Source organism: Aulonocara stuartgranti (genome assembly GCF_965226115.1).
Source record: "Aulonocara stuartgranti genome assembly, chromosome: 8".
Classification (NCBI taxonomy): Eukaryota; Metazoa; Chordata; class Actinopteri; order Cichliformes; family Cichlidae; genus Aulonocara; species Aulonocara stuartgranti.
This window is the reverse complement of record NC_138959.1, coordinates 3,852,910-3,871,987: the sequence shown is the minus strand read 5'-3', so window position 1 is coordinate 3,871,987 and position 19,078 is coordinate 3,852,910. Positions and strand designations below refer to the sequence as shown.

The window sequence follows — 19,078 nt, the reverse complement described above, 5'->3', positions numbered from 1 at the left end:
AATACAGGCTCTTGTTCATTTTCATTCTGTTATTATTACATTATTGCTGTACTGAGTTGATGCATGATAATGTTCTGCAAAGTGCGTGACACCCCAAGCTGCAGTGAATTGCATCCACATCTGCTCTGCTTTTAATGTACTTCCACAAATCTCTTTAAAATGTCTCATGGAAATACAGCCAGTGTTTTCTATATTTAGTTTGAAACTGATTGTGGGATATTGGGTATAGATATCAGTGGGGTTACAGAGGAGACAGATGATGAAGAAACAGAAATAACAACAAAACCCCACCAATAATTAAAGAAAAGAAGCTGGTTATTCTATAACGCTGCTCAGATAAGAAACAATAGATTGATACTGGCAAAATGTGATTATGAATTGTTGAGTTCACAACGCTACTGAATCCACTGTGATAATCGTCGTGATTCTGGGATTTCACACAGATTGCCAGACACAGCATCTTTGTATTTTGGTCGGAGATAATGATTCTAAAAAAATTTCAGAGTCATTGGAGTTACAAAAAAGTTGTTGTTTTTTTTATAGCTTTACTTGAGCTTTAATTATAATGATGAGGAAAAAAGAAAATGAACTAAAGGGAGGGACTGAATTCACACTTTTATAGAGGGGTAAAAATACAGCACATGGGTGTGCTGAAAGGTGAGATGAGCAGTGCATCACAATAACTATTTTATCTTAACTATATTGTTTTGATAAGGATGTGCCCTGAGTTAAAATGTGATTAACTGCACAGAACTGAAACTTACTGCAAAAATTGAATAAGTGGAGTTAATGCCCATCAATGCTTAAAAGAACCCAACACTTATAACTTATAAGCCTGTAGAAAAGTACAGACTATCTAAAAAAGAAACTGAATGTTCTTTTCTCTGCTTCTTCCTGACTTTGTGCATCAGTTTATAAGTACAGTACACAAATCCGCAGATGTACATTTACAAATCCACCCACCTGCCGCATTCCCTGTTGGGAAATATGCAAAGTGTTATGTAAAACACTGAAGGGAAAAGTACTAACTGTAAATTTGGACGTGACTGAAGCCTTTGTGCAGTCACTTTGTCATTCTGTGCTCTATGTTCTCTGCAGGTTTCTGCAGCTTTAGCATTGATTCTTTTATTGCGGATTCACATCAAAGCATCAAAATGTGAGTAAAGTATCATAAATGCTGCCTCACAAACAAACCTGCTGGCTCATTTTACAAACAAATACATGCAAATGCGCACGTGCTGAACACACAGAGCACTATCCACCTCCCATCTCCGAGCCCTCTGACACACTCTCTCCGCTCGTCCTTCTGAGCCACTGCGGAAGGAAACCAGCAGCGCTTTGCACACCAACAGGCAGAAACTGGTTTGTATGCAGACAGAGTATCTTCAACACTGAGCACAGGAGATTCAATTTATTATGCACACTCGGCAGAAGACATAAGGGTGTGAGGGATAATCTATATTTGGTAGGATAGAGAGGTGATGTAGCAAAAAGACAGAGAGATTGGGGGGAGACGCGGTTGCAGGATTTAGGCTGTTATTATTATGGAGACACCTGAACATTCATACAAAGTGCTGCAGCTCTGCGATCAGTGACGCCTGCAGCAGTTGGCACAAGACGCTTGCTGCTGGCACATTAATTCATTGCTGTATCTTTCACACAAATCCTTCCACTGCAACACTGGCCGAGTTTACTCTGATACTGTAAACACATTCAAATGAAAGCAAAGACTGCAGTTTAGGCTTAGAAAAAAAAAATATTGAAATAATGAAAAAAAGGTTTGTAATTCAACATGACTTATTTGATAACTGGAGTGTTATTAGGATGTTATTATTATATTCTGCATGTAAAGTGACAAAAAGACTCACAGATTAAAGGTGGGGACCCTATAATATTTTTTTTGTGAAACATCTTAAAAAAAATAAACAGAATTATTATCATTTTGTGCTGAAAACTATCTGAAAATACAGGGTAGTATGCAAACTGGCAAAACTCTGTAGTTTGCAGCATTGTGGTGAAGTTTATGGTAATACGTCATGTTGGACTGAAGATGCTGATTAGACTCAGAGCCATGAAAGCTTCTGAATGAACAGGTTCAATCCAAATAATCTCAGAGCAGCAGAGCAGGTCAGCTGATCACTGCCTATAAACAAATCTACTGGAGCTCACAAGGAAATGATTAGATGACGTTCTTTTCTCCACATTACAGTACTACATCAGATTTTAGGATTTTCCTGCTTGCCAGACGCCCCTGGCTTCACCCATTAGTTTGTGAACTCACATTTTGAAGCTTAGGATTCAGGATTTTGGTCAAAACTTCTGAAAGCATTGCTTGGACAGTGCTTACGGCTCAGCTCTGAGTTGGTAAACCCTGACATCACTTCAGAATCGAAGGTAAATTAATTGGAATCTCAGGGCTCATGTGATTCTGCTAAATGAATTTCATCCCGACTGTCCACTAAATATCAAAGAAATCAGCTGAAGTGGTTTGGAGATATCCCACTGAAGGAAAATAAAACATTATCTCCTCAGCAGAGGAAATTACAACTCTGCCTCTCACAGGCAGCATTTTCTGCTCACACACACACACACTGACTGAAGTGCTTCACTTGGAAGGGAGCAGCATTTATCAGGGCGTTAACTGATTGCCTTTCACCTTTAGGAGCCGGTTTTGCTAAGTATGCTCACTGACAGCACGTCTGGGGCCTGTTAGCTGTGTTTCACACTATCAATTCTTCAGTGTGCAGCCCATCATTATGATAGGACTCAGAAAAGAGGAATGCGGTTAATCATAGAAGAAGCTGTCTGACCACATATTGATCATAGCTGCCGTCTTTCACTTTAGCTGTCACTGTGTAGACACGAGTTCAGTCACTGTTGCTGCACATGTAACAGCTCAGTCACAGCTGGAGTTGCACTCAAGCAATGCTTTGAAGACTTAATGATTCTGTCATCCACCCCACTGGGTGGTGTGGAAAACAGGCGGGCTTTTCAATGAAAACACAGTATGCTGCTGAAGTTGGAGAAACATCACAACAACAGGCTCCCACTGTCACGGGCCGCCGGGGCAGACCGTGTGGAGTGAGTGGAAGACCCAAGAGCAAACAGAGGTGAGGACACAAAACCGGACTTAACAGAAGGCGAGCCTTTATTTAGGGCCGAAAACTTAAGGAACAAGGCAGCAAAGCAACTGAGGGAAAACCTGAACATAGACTGGGAAAACTATGGCTAAACAAAGTACAAACTAGGACTAGTTAAGGCTGGGAAACTATGACAAGGGGTAGGGGAGATAACACAGACGACGCGACGCAGACTACATGAAACACAGAGACTAAATACACATGAGGGATGATCAGGGGAAGTGGCCACACATGGGATCACAGCTGACACACATGAACCTAACGACAGGACAGGAGGGTGCAACTGAATACACTGACAATGAATACAGACTTACAAAGTAAAACAGGAAACATGGAAATTAGACATGACAAGAACTAAACATAACCACGCAGACAGGACTCATGACCCAGGGAAACTTAGTACAGGGGAGATGACATAACTGACAGCATGAACTTGACAGTACAAGACACACAGACATAAACACACGAAGGGCAAGGGAGACTTAATGCAAGGGTAATATATACAAATGGCTGGGCTACCTTAGAGAACCTAAACAAACAATAAACATCAAAATAGGCTAAACATAACACACTGGGTCACACGACCCAGGACCATGACACCCACCTTCTGGTTTCTGCCTTCCTACTAAAGTTTTGCTTCAGGAATTTGCTCCACCTCAAGCTCATGAGCAGCACTGAGGTCGGGGCACAAGCGTGACCTCCCCTGGAGCAAATGTCAAAGTAATGTTATCAGCAGAGGTGCTTTAATCGCTTTTACATCTTTGTGTTCAACATCTGGTCTTGGGTAGAAGAACTGTTCCAACATCTGTGCAGATGTTGAGGACGACTCCCAGTCCTAACCTGTAACCCAGGGGTGTCAAACTCAAATACACAGTGGGCCAAAATTCAAAACTGGAACAAAGTCGCGGGCTAACGCTAATATTTATTGAAATATATTTATTCCTCCAGATATAAGAATGAATCTTTTCTTATGGACTCAAACACGTTTTGCTGAAAAACTGAATATGGAACAAGCAAAGCTTAATACTAAACAATATATATATTAGCTGTATAATACCAGTAGGCCAGCTCTGATAGTAATTTGGTATGGCTTCGCGGGCCAGAGTTTGACACCTATGCTGTAACCGCTTTCTTATTATCTGAACTAGCCGGGGGTTTATAATGCTGAAAACGCAAGGAGGATGTTTTCCAAAAGTTAAGGCACATTAAGTTCACCATGCAACAAATGAGGCACAATTTAAGTGTGGATAAACAAAAAAATGGGTGTTGTCCAAAGAAAGGCTGTAGCGTATATGGCGAGGACACTGTGTGACCATCTTTTTTGCAAATCAAAAGTTAAGAAACAAAGGCACGTGTCTGCATGTTGGTATTTCATGCTGACTGTATCTATGTTGTGCATGGAAAAAATCGGGGCGATAATGCTGCTGTTTCAGGTGGATTTAACTGTTTTGCTCATTTCAGTTTACTTTCTGTTTCTAGATTCTAGATTTAATGATTTAAGCAGATATGTGGGCAGGTGACAAGCTTAGTCTTAGACTGTTGTCTGGTAGGTAAAGTAATGAGGAAAGTAATGACCTGTTTTCAAAGGAAGTTACTTTTATGAGCCCAACACCAAAAACAAACGTTGTTGTCGGCGAGTTCTGTGATGCCGAATAAATCACAAGAAAATCATTTAAGATATCCCAAAACACCTGAGTATCTAAAGAAGGACTAAAAAACACACACTGACAGAATATATTTATGGCCCCTGTAATGATCTACATCCATTCAGTATCACAGTGTCGTTAGATTTCAGTGATGTAGCTTCTGAATTATTATCTATCTCTCTGATTTTCTTTCCCTTACAGCTACGCTCCTCTCATTTGAGCTTCTTTTTCAGAGCTTAAAGTTTACTTCTGTTTACTAATTCTCTTGATTTGATAAGCGCCCCCTACAGGAATAATAAAGTAATGACTTTGAGAAGACTAACGAGGACCAACTTAAGGCACCTGCATTTCACTAAATGTAAAATCAAACAACAAAGGTGATGCAGCATATGACCTAATCTACATTGTCTCTTTCCTAATATCCAAGCGTATTTTTGGCAACGTAATCTTCTCTCATTGGTAAAACTTTGATACATGAGTGATTTATAAGTACTAGTATAAGTACTGAGATAGGGCAGTAAAGAATAGAGGCACCTTTTACTAAGCTGTAAACAGACCTGACTTCCTCGTATCATTCTTTCTCTAACAGGGAGCAGTGAGCCTAAAGCTGCGGTAAGCCTGAGCATAAAGGAGCTCTTATGTATCTTTTCACAGCAGCTTTGTGTACCTGGCACAACGATAAGCTTGTCCCGAGGACGTGCACATTTTCAACATATTCCACATTCTTTGTTTCTTTCTATTGTGGCACTCTTGCTTTTTCCACTTGCAGCACGAAGTCATGCATTCGTGACTCACCAGCACAGCGTTGAAGCGTTCCTCCAGCTCTTCTTCAGGTGGCATCGGGAGTTTCGCTCCGGCTGTTTGTCTCTGGGGCCCTGTGGACCCCGGGCCCGATGGCTTGCCATCCTTTCCCTGAGAAACCTCAAGGCTTCCTGCTGCATTCCCCATGACTGGCAATCCAATAGATCCAAAAAACACACATATGCACAAAACTCAAAAGAACAGTCACTGCCAGAGTCTCAAAAAGGATCAAATGTGGGTCTGTCTGCTCATCCAAAGTTAGGTTCTGTGTAGCTTGTGGCCTTCCATTATCTCCACAACTCCTCTGTGTTGGTTAACATTTATTACTTGTCAGCTTTCAGTTTTCTGACAAACAGAAGAATGAAATCCACCCCAGCCTCTGAATGACAGCTCAGACCTGGCTCAGGTCCTAGTGTATTATGAAACCCTAGAAAGAGGGAAGGGGATATCCTGACAGGGACGGACGGACTGACAGCTGAGCGAGTGACAGAGGAAAGGGGGAGGAGGGAGACTTCAGAGCCTGAGGCAACTGCTGAACAGCAGGCTGAAATAACAACAGGAAAAAAATCAACAGAAGAAGATAAACAGCAAAATATAGGCAGCACTTTGGTGTGGAGGAAACTCAGGAGGAAACTACTCCCAAAGCTGCTGCAGGTAAGCACACTCAGCTGGAGCTCCAGGTGATCTGTGGAGGTTCTTCATCTGCTGCTGGATGCTGGTAGTCGGTGGACCTCTGAACTCCATATCCAGAGTAAAAGAAAAAAAGAGGGGAAAAAACAGGGAAGAGCAGAGAACCGGCAGGCAGCTACTCTGTCTATCCAACAGGAGAGAAACTGAAGGCAGCAGTGGCATTAGTTAATAGCACAGAGCACTCTGGGTCCTAATGCCTCCCTATTCAGGCTGCACCTGACCATGGGAGCTTTCAGAGAAGGTGTGTCAGATGCATTTTAGTTCATAGGCCACATGACACTCAGTCAAGTTCAAGTGGGCCGAACCAGTTAAAGCCAAACAATATACAAAAATATCTTTAGTTCATGAATGCAAAGAAGTACATTCTGAAAATCACATTTTTTTACTTTTAAAGAGGAACTCGTTTACAAAAATTTGATCAACAGCTACTAATCTCTAAGAAAAAATGAGATTGCTGCAGTGAAAACATTAAACTCAACCAGAGCAACAGAATAGCTTAAACAAAGAATAATTAATAAATTAAAGGAGCATCTCAAGAAAAAATGAAAGAAGTTACAGTATCATATGATTGTTGGGTTTTTCTCTGTATGTATGATTGTAGGGTCTACCTTTAATTTAATTTACAATCTAAATAACATGCAGTTCTCTGACGACTCTGCAATAGTCGGCCTCATGACTGATGGGGACGACAGGAAGTACAGAGAACTAACACAAGGCTTTGTGGACTGGTGCCAGCAGAACTACCTCCAGATCAACACTAATAAAACCAAGGAGCTGGTGGTAGACTTCCACAGGCACAAACATCCTCCTCTGCAACCACTGAACATCCAAGGTATGGACGTCGAGGCTGTGGACAGCTACAGGTACCTTGGTGTTCATCTGAACAATAAACTGGACTGGACTCATAATTCAGACGCCCTCTACAGGAAAGGGCAGAGCAGGCTGTACCTGCTGCGGAGACTCAGGTCTTTTGGAGTGAAGGGCCCACTCCTGAAGACCTTCCGTGACTCTGAGGTGGCCTCAGCTATCTTTTATAGTGTCGTCTGCTGGGATGGCAACCACTCTGCCGGGGACAGGAAGCAACTGAACAGGCTGATCCGCAGGGCCAGCTCTGTTCTAGGATGCCTTCCGGCCCCAGTGGAGGTGGTGAATGACAGGAGAATGGAGGCTAAGCTGTCATCCCTGTTGGACAACATCTCCCACCCCATGCAGGAGACTGTGACAGCACTGAGCAGCTCCTTCAGTGGCTGCGGCACCCACGGTGTGGGACGGAGAGATTTCACAGGTCTTTCCTCCCCACTGCTGTCAGACTCCACAACAAAGACTCCAACTGATCAAACACACACATCCACACATGTGCAATAAGACTAAGTGCAATACTCGTTCTCTGACAAAGTTGTATTTTTAGTCAGTTGTATAGCATTTGTATTCTATTTTTATCCTATTGTATATATTATTTTATTCTATTCTATTCTGTACAGTTGTGTACAGTATCTTATTCTTATTGTATTCCAGTGTTCTCTAATTTTTGCTATATAACTTTGCACTGTCCAATTTCTGCTGTGACAAAACAAATTTCCGATGCCTCTTCATGTGATATATTACTCGATGTGGTTTCTTGATTTCTTTAGACCAAGCACTGAAGGTCAAGATCAAACACTGAGCTCATCAGTCGCATACCTGCTGAAGTTCAGGGTCTGGCTGGGCTGGGGTCAGCAAACATTCAGTGTCAGCATCACTCTGGGTTCCTGGCTAGCTTAGCGTTAGCATGGTGTCTGTGCAGATGCTTGCAAAGAGCCAAAGTGATGTTAGCTGAATGATGCAGCTGTTTTGCTCGTGGATGTAGTGTACCATTTACCACAAGTGCTCTCGTCCTTTTGTGCAAACGAGTAAAAGTTATGTTCACATCCAGGCTGTAGACTGCATCGCTATTCTCCACCTCAGACACATGAAATGAAAAGTGCAACTGTAACTGGTAAGCAGGATCGACAGATAAGCAGACTATCAAACATATTGCGAGAGCAGTAAACGGATAGAAAAACACAATGAAACTATCAGTCATGGATTGGCCTCCTCAGAGCCCGGACTTCAATATTATTGAAGTATTCTTATGACAGATAACTAGTATAAGGTCCAAAGAGATATCAGGGCCAGTGCAGGAAAAACATCATCAGACCAAAGACCCAGAATAAAGCATAAACTTTAAGAGTAGCCGATTCAAGAATCTGGCATATTCTTAAATAAGATGAAGGCACTGGCCTCCTCAGCAACACCAAAGGCAGAAGACAACCAAAGAGTATGATGACATGGTCAAGAAAAACAATAATATAACATGTAACCACATCCAGAAGACTTTGAAGGAGGCAAGCATATCATTGTCTACAATGAACAGGAGGGAGCTGCTTTACTACAGCATTTGGTGACATTGATCGATTCAAGACTGCAAGCAATCATTGTCTTCATCCAAGTATTACAAACAATTCTGCATCTTAAATGTGCATAAAGACGAATCTAATTCTTGAAGAGTTCATGTGAATGTTTTGCATAAAAAAACAACAACAACAACAAAAAATAACCCTCAAATTAAAGCTCAAATCTGCACTTTGATCAGATTTTGATTAACTACAAAAAAAATTCTTTGTCAATTTTATGACACTAAATCCATTCATGTCTTGTGTCTTGCATTGTTTGAACAAAGGAGAAATCCATCCATCCATCCATTCGCTTCCGCTTATCCTTTTCAGGGTCGCAGGGGCGCTGGAGCCTATCCCAGCTGTCATAGGGCGAGAGGCGGGGTACACCCTGGACAGGTCGCCAGTCTGTCGCAGGGCCAACACACAGGGACAGACAACCATTCGTGCTCACATTCACTCGCACAAAAATAGAAATAATGAGAAAACGCCTCTTTAGAGGTCACACTATTCTTAAACACCACATTTTTAAACATCTGTACTGACAGAGCTTCACCACCACCGCATCCTGAGGAGCAACAATAAAATAGCTTTTATTATTATTTTTAACTTTAATGGAAAACTCCAAAACAATACATCAGCCTTAAAATCATAAACACTGACGTGATGTGTAATTTAAAGCCACAGACGTTGGAGGACTGGTACTTATATAAGTCAAAATAAAGCAGTTCATGAGTCTTTCTAAATTAATAAATAATCCATCAATCAATAGTACAAATGGAAAGTGAGTTTACAGATAAACATTAAACACTCATAAAAAAAAAAAAACATTGTTGAATTCAAAATAAAAACAGCATTTTTTTACAGAATGCAGTAATTAAACAGATTAAAAATTCAAATTAAGATGTGTTGGATGTGTTGCTCCTCAGCATCACAGAGCAGTTTTAGAACAACTGAGAGTCATAAATGCTTGTTTATTTATTGTGTATTTGCAGATACAAGCCCAGAACAACTTTGGGGTTTTTCTTCCACCAAAGTTTTAGAGACTTTTGTCACCACAAACACACCAAACAAGTGTTCCTTCAAAATCTGTGCATCTATTACTCATACCTGCTACAGACAGAAGTACTAAATGCTTAGTTTCTAGGGTTTTTATTAAACCAAGAACATCACAGTGCTGCAGATTTATTAAAACAGAGATGGTCAGTGTGGAGGTGAGATCCGACTTACTCTTGTCTCACTGTGTTAAATCAAAAAGGGGACTTAGATTATATTAAATATGTTTAACTTTCCTCAGCTCTGTACCTGTACGCTTTACAGTGTCCTGTCATCTAAGACTTTGTATCAGGCTGACATCTTGTGGGCAAAACTGTATTACAGTTTTCAAAGAGTGGGCTAAAGATGACACGCAGCAGTGAAATGGACCCAATCAGAGCAGTTGGTCAAAGTCAAAGGAGCTGCTTTATTTTTTTTATATCACCTTTATTTAGACAGATAAATCTCATTGAAACACAAGGTCTCATTTTCAAGAGCAGCCTGAATGTGTTAAAACACACTATAGTCATTACATTTCATAAAACCAACTAACTGGAAAAATTCAACTAAAAATAAAATAAAAGACTGTAGAAATAAAACATTACAAACAGGAACAGCCATGCAATGATGTTTTGTCTATCATCCTTACAATTTATTAAAAAACCCTTCAGTTCATTTAAGCTGCACAACTTCAAGTACTGTTGTAATTCGTTCCAAGTATAAGGAGCATTGTAGGAAAATGCCTTTTTCCAAGCTCTGAGTTTATAGTTAGTTAATAAGGTGGGATAGCCACATTTTTCTAAGGGTAGTGTGAAAGCTGTTTTCCAAACATCAGGAACAGTATTAGTTTGAGTGGAAATATTACAAATATGTGACACTGGTTGGGCTATAAGACCTGCAGCGAGGTGTAAGAAATAGGGAGGAATGCTATCAGACCTACTGATTTTTTTAGGATGGGGAGAAAGTTTACAGGAGGGGAGGAAGAGAAAGATAGAGAAGAAGAAGAGGGAGAGAGGAAAAAACACTGAGAATCTGCTGAAGAAAAAAAAAGACACACCAGAGAATCCACAACATGTGCCTAAAAAACAGTAAATAATAAATAAGTAATGTTACTGAACAGCACACAGTACTAATAATACAAGCAACAGCCACAGTGCAGAGCCCACAAGGGGCTGTGACGTTGAGCCCACAGGCTCTGCCGTGGTCCACACCAGAGATTGGACACCCAAGGGCACCCCACCCCCATCAGGGGCCCTGGGCAGGCAGCCACAAGTGAGTCAGTACACAATCACCTGGCACTGGACACCGAGAACCACCAATGCCACTGGCAGGGAGTGTGGTCGGGGGAAATAGACCCCACACAAGGGGAGTCAAAACCCTATCCTGACACACAGACATATACAACAGACTCACAAAGACACAATAGAGAGAGGGAGAGAGATGCTATAGATCTTTTAATGGTATATTTATGGTGTCTTTCCGTTTGGGTTACTTCATAGTGGAAAGCTGTTGTTTGCAAGAGAACATTCATATGTTAGTGTGTGCAGAAATACCAATTTTTTTGTATTACTCTGATTAAAATGAGATCAAATATGTATGTTCTAAGTGAGATCAAATCTGTTGTTTGTTTATCATCTAAAAAATAAACAAAGTTTCAAGTACAAACAAGAAGTTAAGTCTAAGTAGGAAGTGAGAAAAGGGCCCACAGACCGAGCATGACCTCGAGCTTTTAATCTGTCCATTTTGTGTGTGCAGGATGCTCGGGGAATTTTGGAGGGTTGTGTTTGATAACAGCTCAGCACAAAAGAGGCTGAATAAACGAAATCAGTCAGTAGAATTCCGATTAGGTCAGCAACTTTGGTTTGGTTTTGTCCTCTGAGCTCAATAAAACTTTGAAAACTCAATCGACTTTTTGCTACTTACATCAAAACAAACAAGCTCTTATTTTTGTTATTATACTTTGAAATAATAAAAAGTATGACACAGGAACTAAAGGCCACCACGGTGCGAAAAAACGTTGGCTTCTCAGACATTTTTGAATTGTATATTTCAGCCATTTTCATACTTACAGAACATGCTAACATGGAAATCACTAACCTGGCCTTCCAGGCTGTAAAGCTGAATTTAAGGATAATTTTTGTTTTAATTCTACTACCATTGAAAGACAGTTAGAAGAAACCCTTGAAACTCTTCATATTTCAGGCCTCCTTTAAGACAATTAATGACTGGGTGTGTATCAGAAGCCAGTGAGGCTGGAAAAACCTGGAAACTATTTTAATGGGCATCACACCACATATTTATTGACATATACTGTGTCAAAATTCATCATTAAGAGTAAAGAGGAGGACGTCAGATATCACATTTATAAGGGAAGAGAGTTAAAGTTAGACAGGTTGGACAGATGGATGGTCTCATTTGGTTCAGAATTCCAAAGTTTTCAAATATGAGCAAATTAATTTGACAATGCAGACAAACACCTGGATTTTCTTGTGTCAAACTGTCTTGTTGTGGCTTTTTATTCATGATTAGTGAGTTAGCCGTCCAATTAAAGTAGCAAACATCTCTATTAATTAATATGGGAATAATACTACATAAATAAGAAACAGCATGTGCCAATTTGTCCAAAAACACATTTGCAAACACTCGTAGGCTCCTCTCACTAAGGGAACAGAGCGGCCTCACGGGCTGCAGCTCAGACGTGTTTACAGAAAGATGCCTCAGCGGATGGGTGCTAAAACCACCAAAGCTTTCTCCGAAAAACATGCAAGTACCGGAGATTATAAAGAGCAACACATACTGGCACAAACAGACCTGAGACGTATGAATGCACTGAAAAGGCAAAGCCATCTGACTGCAGCACAATGTGGAGTCTAATAAAGAGCTGGAAATGAGAAATAGGCTAACCCTTGTCTGCAGTTTCTGTGACTAAAATGGAGCCTCAGCAAGCTTTGATGATAGCCACGGTAGCGTGTGTGTGTTTGCATGTGCGTGTAAATGCATTACTCGTGTTGTGGGCACATAAACTAGTTTTTTTTTTCAGTCCACTTCTGTGCACCTGTCACTCTACTGGGAACAGAAACAAGGTCCCCAGAAGGTATATCATTCATTTATAGTATGGAAACTGGGACGGAGGTTAAAATGTAGCAAGCGGTGCTTCAAATCTCCACAACCATGAATGTGAGTCGTTACAGCACTCTGAAACCCAACTCTGTGTGTGTGTTTGTGAACTGGAAATGTATGATATTAATCTTTAATTACACATACTGAGAATCTCAAAGATCAATCCTTCAGCGAGATAACAGATGCAAAAATAGCCTGAAGGATCAATTTAACTGTAACATTACAAATGTACTTGATATGTCTTAAAAATATCAGAAAAATACTGATATATGACCAAAAACCAGATGCTCTTTTCTTCTTCTGCACAATGAGGGAATAAAACAGGAAATCACAATTTTTGTTTTAGGACCACTGAAGGTCTTACACACAAAAAAGGAGGGGATGGGGGGGAGTAAAATTATGAAACAAGAATGAGAAAAATCTGACAAATTACAGGAAACAGACAAACTAATTAAGGAGGAAACACAGTGTTTATTTATGCTAGGCTGAAAATTCATCAAAAATAACACAACAAGCTGAAAGCTTATTTTCATTACACAGACTAACTTGGACTGGATTGATTTTAAACAATCAATACTGGCCTAGAATTAGTTCATCTGTATTTTTCCTGATAGATGATATGATAAATGATATATGTAACCTTTGGCTCCCTGTCCCTGCATTAGGGACAAAGACACAAGATACACTATATCAGTTATTACTACTAAATTACTGAGAGGCTCTGTGGGAGATCTGATGCTATGATGAAAAGTTTTCCTATAACTATGCCCATAAGCTCCGCACTGCATATGAAGCAGATGCCCACAGACAGTTGACACTGCTTGCGGACATTTGAAAATGTTGTAAACAAACCTTCAGCAATGAATCTTTCCTAAACAAAAAAGAGTCATCAATGTCCAAGTTTTGTTTGGTGAAAGGCCAAAACCTCTCTGGTGGATACAAAACCCTATAGACACTTTTCAATTTTACATGTTAAATAAAGGTGCAGATGGCAGGCACGGGTGCTCACATGCACAACACAAGTGGTGAACCAAGTAAAAGACAACGGGGACCACAGGACATCAGAGTGTTTGAGCAGAAATAAAAACAGTGGTGAAAACATTTCAGGCTCATGCACATGCTCCTCATACAGATGTGGCACTACACAAAAATGTAAACACTGCTTTATTCCAAATAGATTTTTTTGAAGTATTTAGTCTCCAAGTAAAAGTCCTAATCCTACTATAACAACATCATCCATGTTTTTGTGTGAGATTACAGAAACACATTGATAACCTGATTCATAAGCATGTATCTGATCGGCACGCACATCTGGAAAATGTGCGTGCGTTATGTACAAATTTGCACTGAAATAAAAAATGCATTTTAGAAAATGAAATTCACCTCTCAGCTCGCTCGCCCATAGTTCAGGCTTTTGTTTAATTGCGTGGAAACGATCAGCATGAACGCATTCTGCGGTTGCTTGAAAGAAAAAAACAAACAAACTGAAAAACAGAAGATATTTTATGACCTTCTGTTTCTTCTTTCTCATGTGTTGCAGTGTGTGGTTAGACATTTCAAAACTGAAGTGACTCCAGCCGCCTGCTGAAGGGTGATAAACAACTCCGGTGACCACGCTGCTTTTTTCTTGTACTGTGGCCACTGGGACTAATGATGACATGGGATTCTTGTCAAACCACAGAAAACCGAGGACCGAAGGCAATTTTTCAACTTTCCGTTTTGGCCACTGCTAAATGTGTTGTTTGATCAGATACGAATTATCTAAGCCATGAAACTGACTTCAGGAAAGTTTCACACTGGTAGCTGATACAAATCGACTTCTGTCACACAGAGCACTTTAGACTGACTTTAGCGGGATTATGGTGCAACAACTTATGAGAGGATTAATATGCTCCTGTTTTATTGAAATGTCACCTACGTGTTGTGTGTAGATGGAAATTCTTGTAATAGAAAATCTAAGAGGGCCTAATGTAAGCATGATAACATCCTGTAGTTTTCTGAAATCTGCTTGTTTTGCATGTTGATAAAATACAATCTAAGCTTATTCAACTTATATTACTCAGTCATTTCTGAATCTCAATGATTACCTCTAATGTGAAGACGTCTTCAGGTCTAACAGCTGATGGGGGGTTTACGTATTTATTGCATGGGATCTTAAACCTGCGTCACACAGCTTCAAACAGTATAATGCAAGTCTTGGGTTTTGCTTCCAAGCAGCTGGTAATTTTGTAATTTTTCAAAATGTGGTCTTGAGAAACATTGAATACTTTTTCACTCATCTTCAGTCCAGCCGTTTGCAGAGAAACGATTTTTGTTTGTTTGTTAAAACTGACCTATTAATCATGCAAACTTGAAAAAGAATGTCAAAAAGTGTTTTAATTCAATTTGAGCAATTGCTTTGACGACAGTGGGAAGGAAAAACTCCTTTTTAACAGGAAGAAACCTCTAGAAGAAGCCTCATCTGCTGTGACCGGTTCTTGTCACACGACAGGACAAAGACATGCTGTGTCTTTAATAATAATTAAGAATTACATGCAGAGAGGTGTATAAACACATAGTGAGTGAAGAAGGTGACTGAAAAAGAAACACTTGAAAGTAGAGATAGTGTCTGTCTCCTGAATCCAAACTGGAAGCTGGTTCCACAGAAGAGGGGCCTGAAAACTGAAGGCTCTGCCTCCCATTCTACTTTTAAATACTCTAGGAACAAGTAAGCCTACAGTCTGAAAGTGAAGGTGTTCAGTGTATGAGGTCTTGAGCCTGATATTTCAAGACCTTGTTTGTGAGGAGCAGGATTTTGAATTCGAGCAAGTATCTGCTTAGATACTAAATTTCAAGGTCAAGTACAATAATCTCAGTTTTATCCTCCTCAACAATTAAACTTACTTCTGCATTCTTTCATCTTGTCATCCAAAGCTGTGTGAAATTTCAGACCTGTGTGGCTGCTCTTGCGTCAGACTGTGACTTTCCTGTTTGGGATGTTCCTGTTTTTGTTATCACCAGAGCTGAGCAGCTTCACAAGTTGCAGCTTTAACATGTTTGGGGAGCAGCGAAAACCACCAAACCTCTCTCTGAAAAACATGCTGGTACCGCAGGTTATAAAAGAAAAACGTGTGTAGGCACATATAGATGAGAGGAATGCATGAAAAAGGTAAACCTGTCTAACTGCAGCGTGATGTGGAGAGAGAATGAGAGACAGTTGCAAATATGCCTGCAGTTTCTGTGACTAAAACAGAGCCTCAGCGAGCTTTGATGATAGCCACTGTAACATGTGTGTGTGTACTTATATTACTTGTGCTGTGGGTACAGAATCTGGTTTATTCAGATCAACGCTGTAAACTTGCCTCTCTTTGGTAGATAAAAAAAATCCCCATCGAAGGCTGACTTTGAGGTTAACGTTACTCAACCAGTGGCTGTGCTTAAGTCTGTGAAGGCCTTGATAGAAATCAAGATAAAGCTGTTTGGAATTACAGAAACTTGACCCTGTGTGTGTGCCTGGTAAGGATCAACTCAACAAAGAGACCCCCCCCCCCCCCCCCCCCCCCAAAAGAAAAACAAAACAAAACAAAAAACCCCAAAACAAAACACAATGACACGGTAATGTCAGTTACCAGAACAGGATAGTTTCGGCATATGAACGTTCCTCTGCAGGCGCGAACTTCATAATGTTTTTTTCCTCTTTTGGTCAGTGGAGGTGTTACTTCTTGTTACAATTATAACCCTGTTTTTTACAGATAGTTACCCTCAAAGTTACATGTTGGTGACATCAGCCCATTTACTATAAGAGAGAAAGCAACAGCTAGGAGGAAACCACCTGCAAGAAATAATTTTTATCATTGTATATTTAGCAATACTCTCCTTTCCTTCAACTATGAAAAGTTCGTGTTTGCATGACTGAAGAGCTCTTTTGGTCTAAAACATACTGTTGCGAACGTGGTTTAGAATATTTTGCTTTATCTATCACATTAGTCGTCACTTCAGTCAGTAGCAGGGGTGTGTCTGAGTGTGCTTGTGATTAACCTCTCATTATCCAGTGAGCTAGCAGAAAACTAAGTGACTAAAAAGTCTTGTGAAAAATGTTAAGACCAAGGTTTGCAAAATAGATTTTTCAATCAGTAGGACTCAGCATGAGTGACAGCAACAATGTGGTTAGAGAAGTCCGAAAAGCCTTTCTTCCCAGAGGCTTCGATAAGAAGAAGTTTGAGAGGCGAGGCTGGGATGATTTGGACATGTGCAGGGAAGAGATAGTGGGTATGCTGGGAAATAAATGGAATATGGAGCAGCCAGGCAAGAGGAAAAGTGGAAGGAAAAGTGAACCACTGCCAGATATTTTGCTCCAGTCTAATCACCACTTACAACAGGCATAGATCGCAAATTCAAAACGTTATTTATTCCAATAGATTGATGACGGTTACTTCAAACCCCAGAGGCTGTCTGCTCCCAGTCCACCTAAAACAAAAAGAAAATGCTAGAAAAAATCCTTGAAGCACAGGTACAAGAGGAGCAATAGCAACAATTTTACGTTCCAGCTTATTAATTCACTGTAGACTCAGACAAGGTTTTGATTTATTTGACTGACTCTTCGTCTTAAAATGGAAAAATAGGACCCAGTTCTATTTGTTGTCGTCTATCGTCACAGCTGGCCCTTACGCAGAGTTTCCAGTCTGATTTCTGTCTGATCTTTATCTGTGCTCAGTTCAGAGAAAAAATGACAGTAGCTGATTTTAACATTCATGTAGAGACTGAAAAAAACAAACTCAACACCAGGTTTTTATTTATGATTTAGACTCAGCTGGCGTGTAAATGAGCCCACTCGCAGCTTTAGTCACACTGTGGATTTTGTCCTGACATGGAAAATAACATTGAAAACCATTTCTCAATAACATTTCATTTTAGCTCAAAGAACTGTAGTACGCTATATGTATTTCTGAAAGTGCTGTAAAAAAACCTTCCCTCTTTATCATTTTCAGTGCCAACACATGCAGGTACCTAAATCCTACTCCCACTACGAGATTACTGCAGAGCAGTACGTACAACTTTAGATATTGTGGCTCCTCTACAAAAAAATAAAAAATAAATCAGAAGTGCCTGACTCCGGGGTATAACTCACAAATGCACGTCTTAAAGCTGGAGTAGAAATGATATTGCACTAGTATAAGAGATGTTTTTTGGCCCAGAAAAATAGTTTGTTGCTCTACAAAAAAGCCTCCGTATTTGTCAGTGGTGAAAGAAAACAGACCTCAGTCTATTGGAAGAGTTTCAGTCAGGTTTCACAATCCATCATAGCACAGAGACGGCACTACTGAAGGTTACAACTAATCTTATAGCGTCTCATGTCTGATTGTTCTGCTAGACCTCGTTGCAGCTTCCGACACTGCCGATCACAACAATGTCATACAGAGCTTGACTGTTGCAAGCTGCTATTAAAGGAAATGTGCTGCAGTGGTTTGAATCATCTGTGCAAGCACCAACTCTGTTTACATTATTAGAAAATACTCCATAGATATTCATTGCTTTGCAGATGATGAGTTATTTCTGTCCATGAAGTCACATGACACAGGCATGTCTCAGAGACAAAGACCTGAATGACTAAATAATGACAAAACTGAGAATATTATATTTGGTCCTAAAAGTCATATAAACGTTCCAGCCAACCAGATAGCCATCCTGGATAGTATTACGTTGGCCTCCAGTAACACTGTGAAGAATCTTGGTGTCATTTTTGATGAAGACATGTCCTCCAATGCAGATATTAAACAAATATGTAGCACTGCTTTACTTCATCCGTGCACTGTCTCTAAAATTGGAAGCATTCTATTGCAGGGTGATACTCAAAAACTAGTTCATGCATTCATTACTTCTAACTTAACTATGGCAATTCATTATTATTTTCACTCCCCATGTGTATGTATACCACTTTGGCTTGTTTGTGTTCTCTGTCTCTTCATCAGTCGCTGCCTATGCTCTCTTTTTCATGTCTCTTCCCTTTCTCTAGCTCCCAACCAGTCATGGCAGACGAGCCGTACTAATGATGAGTCTGTAGAGCCGGATAATGAGAGGGGGGTTGGTGTTCATTTCTGTGAATGGTTCAACTGACACTCAACCAATCTCTGAGTAATTTTATGACTGGAAACTTAACACTCCTCTAAGCTCTGAGGATTTATTGTGTCACCAAAGAGTGAAACAAGACTAAAGGTCAGCCAAATCCAGTCAGCTCTGAATTCTGCAGGAAGAGAAA

The 19,078-nt window shown here is 40.3% G+C and overlaps 2 protein-coding genes across 3 annotated transcripts in view; one reads left to right on the top strand and one right to left on the bottom strand.

The window, feature by feature from the left end:
* The window catches only part of fmnl1b (formin-like 1b), a 37,198-nt gene extending 30,800 nt beyond the window's left edge, over window positions 1-6,398 (bottom strand). For both annotated transcript variants that reach the window (XM_082542932.1, XM_082542933.1), the window contains exon 1: window positions 5,582-6,398. In XM_082542932.1, the coding sequence (XP_082399058.1) occupies window positions 5,582-5,734 (153 nt within the window). In that variant the 5' untranslated portion in view covers window positions 5,735-6,398. The remainder of the gene's footprint in view (window positions 1-5,581) is intronic.
* LOC309712271 (uncharacterized protein) lies at window positions 3,044-7,642 on the top strand (the record flags this gene model as incomplete). Its single annotated transcript, XM_082542936.1, has 2 exons — window positions 3,044-3,110; window positions 6,920-7,642. Exon 2 carries the CDS (start codon window positions 6,950-6,952, stop codon window positions 7,640-7,642), a length of 693 nt encoding a protein of 230 aa, XP_082399062.1. The 5' UTR covers window positions 3,044-3,110; window positions 6,920-6,949.
* Between the last annotated feature and the right edge of the window lie 11,436 nt (window positions 7,643-19,078).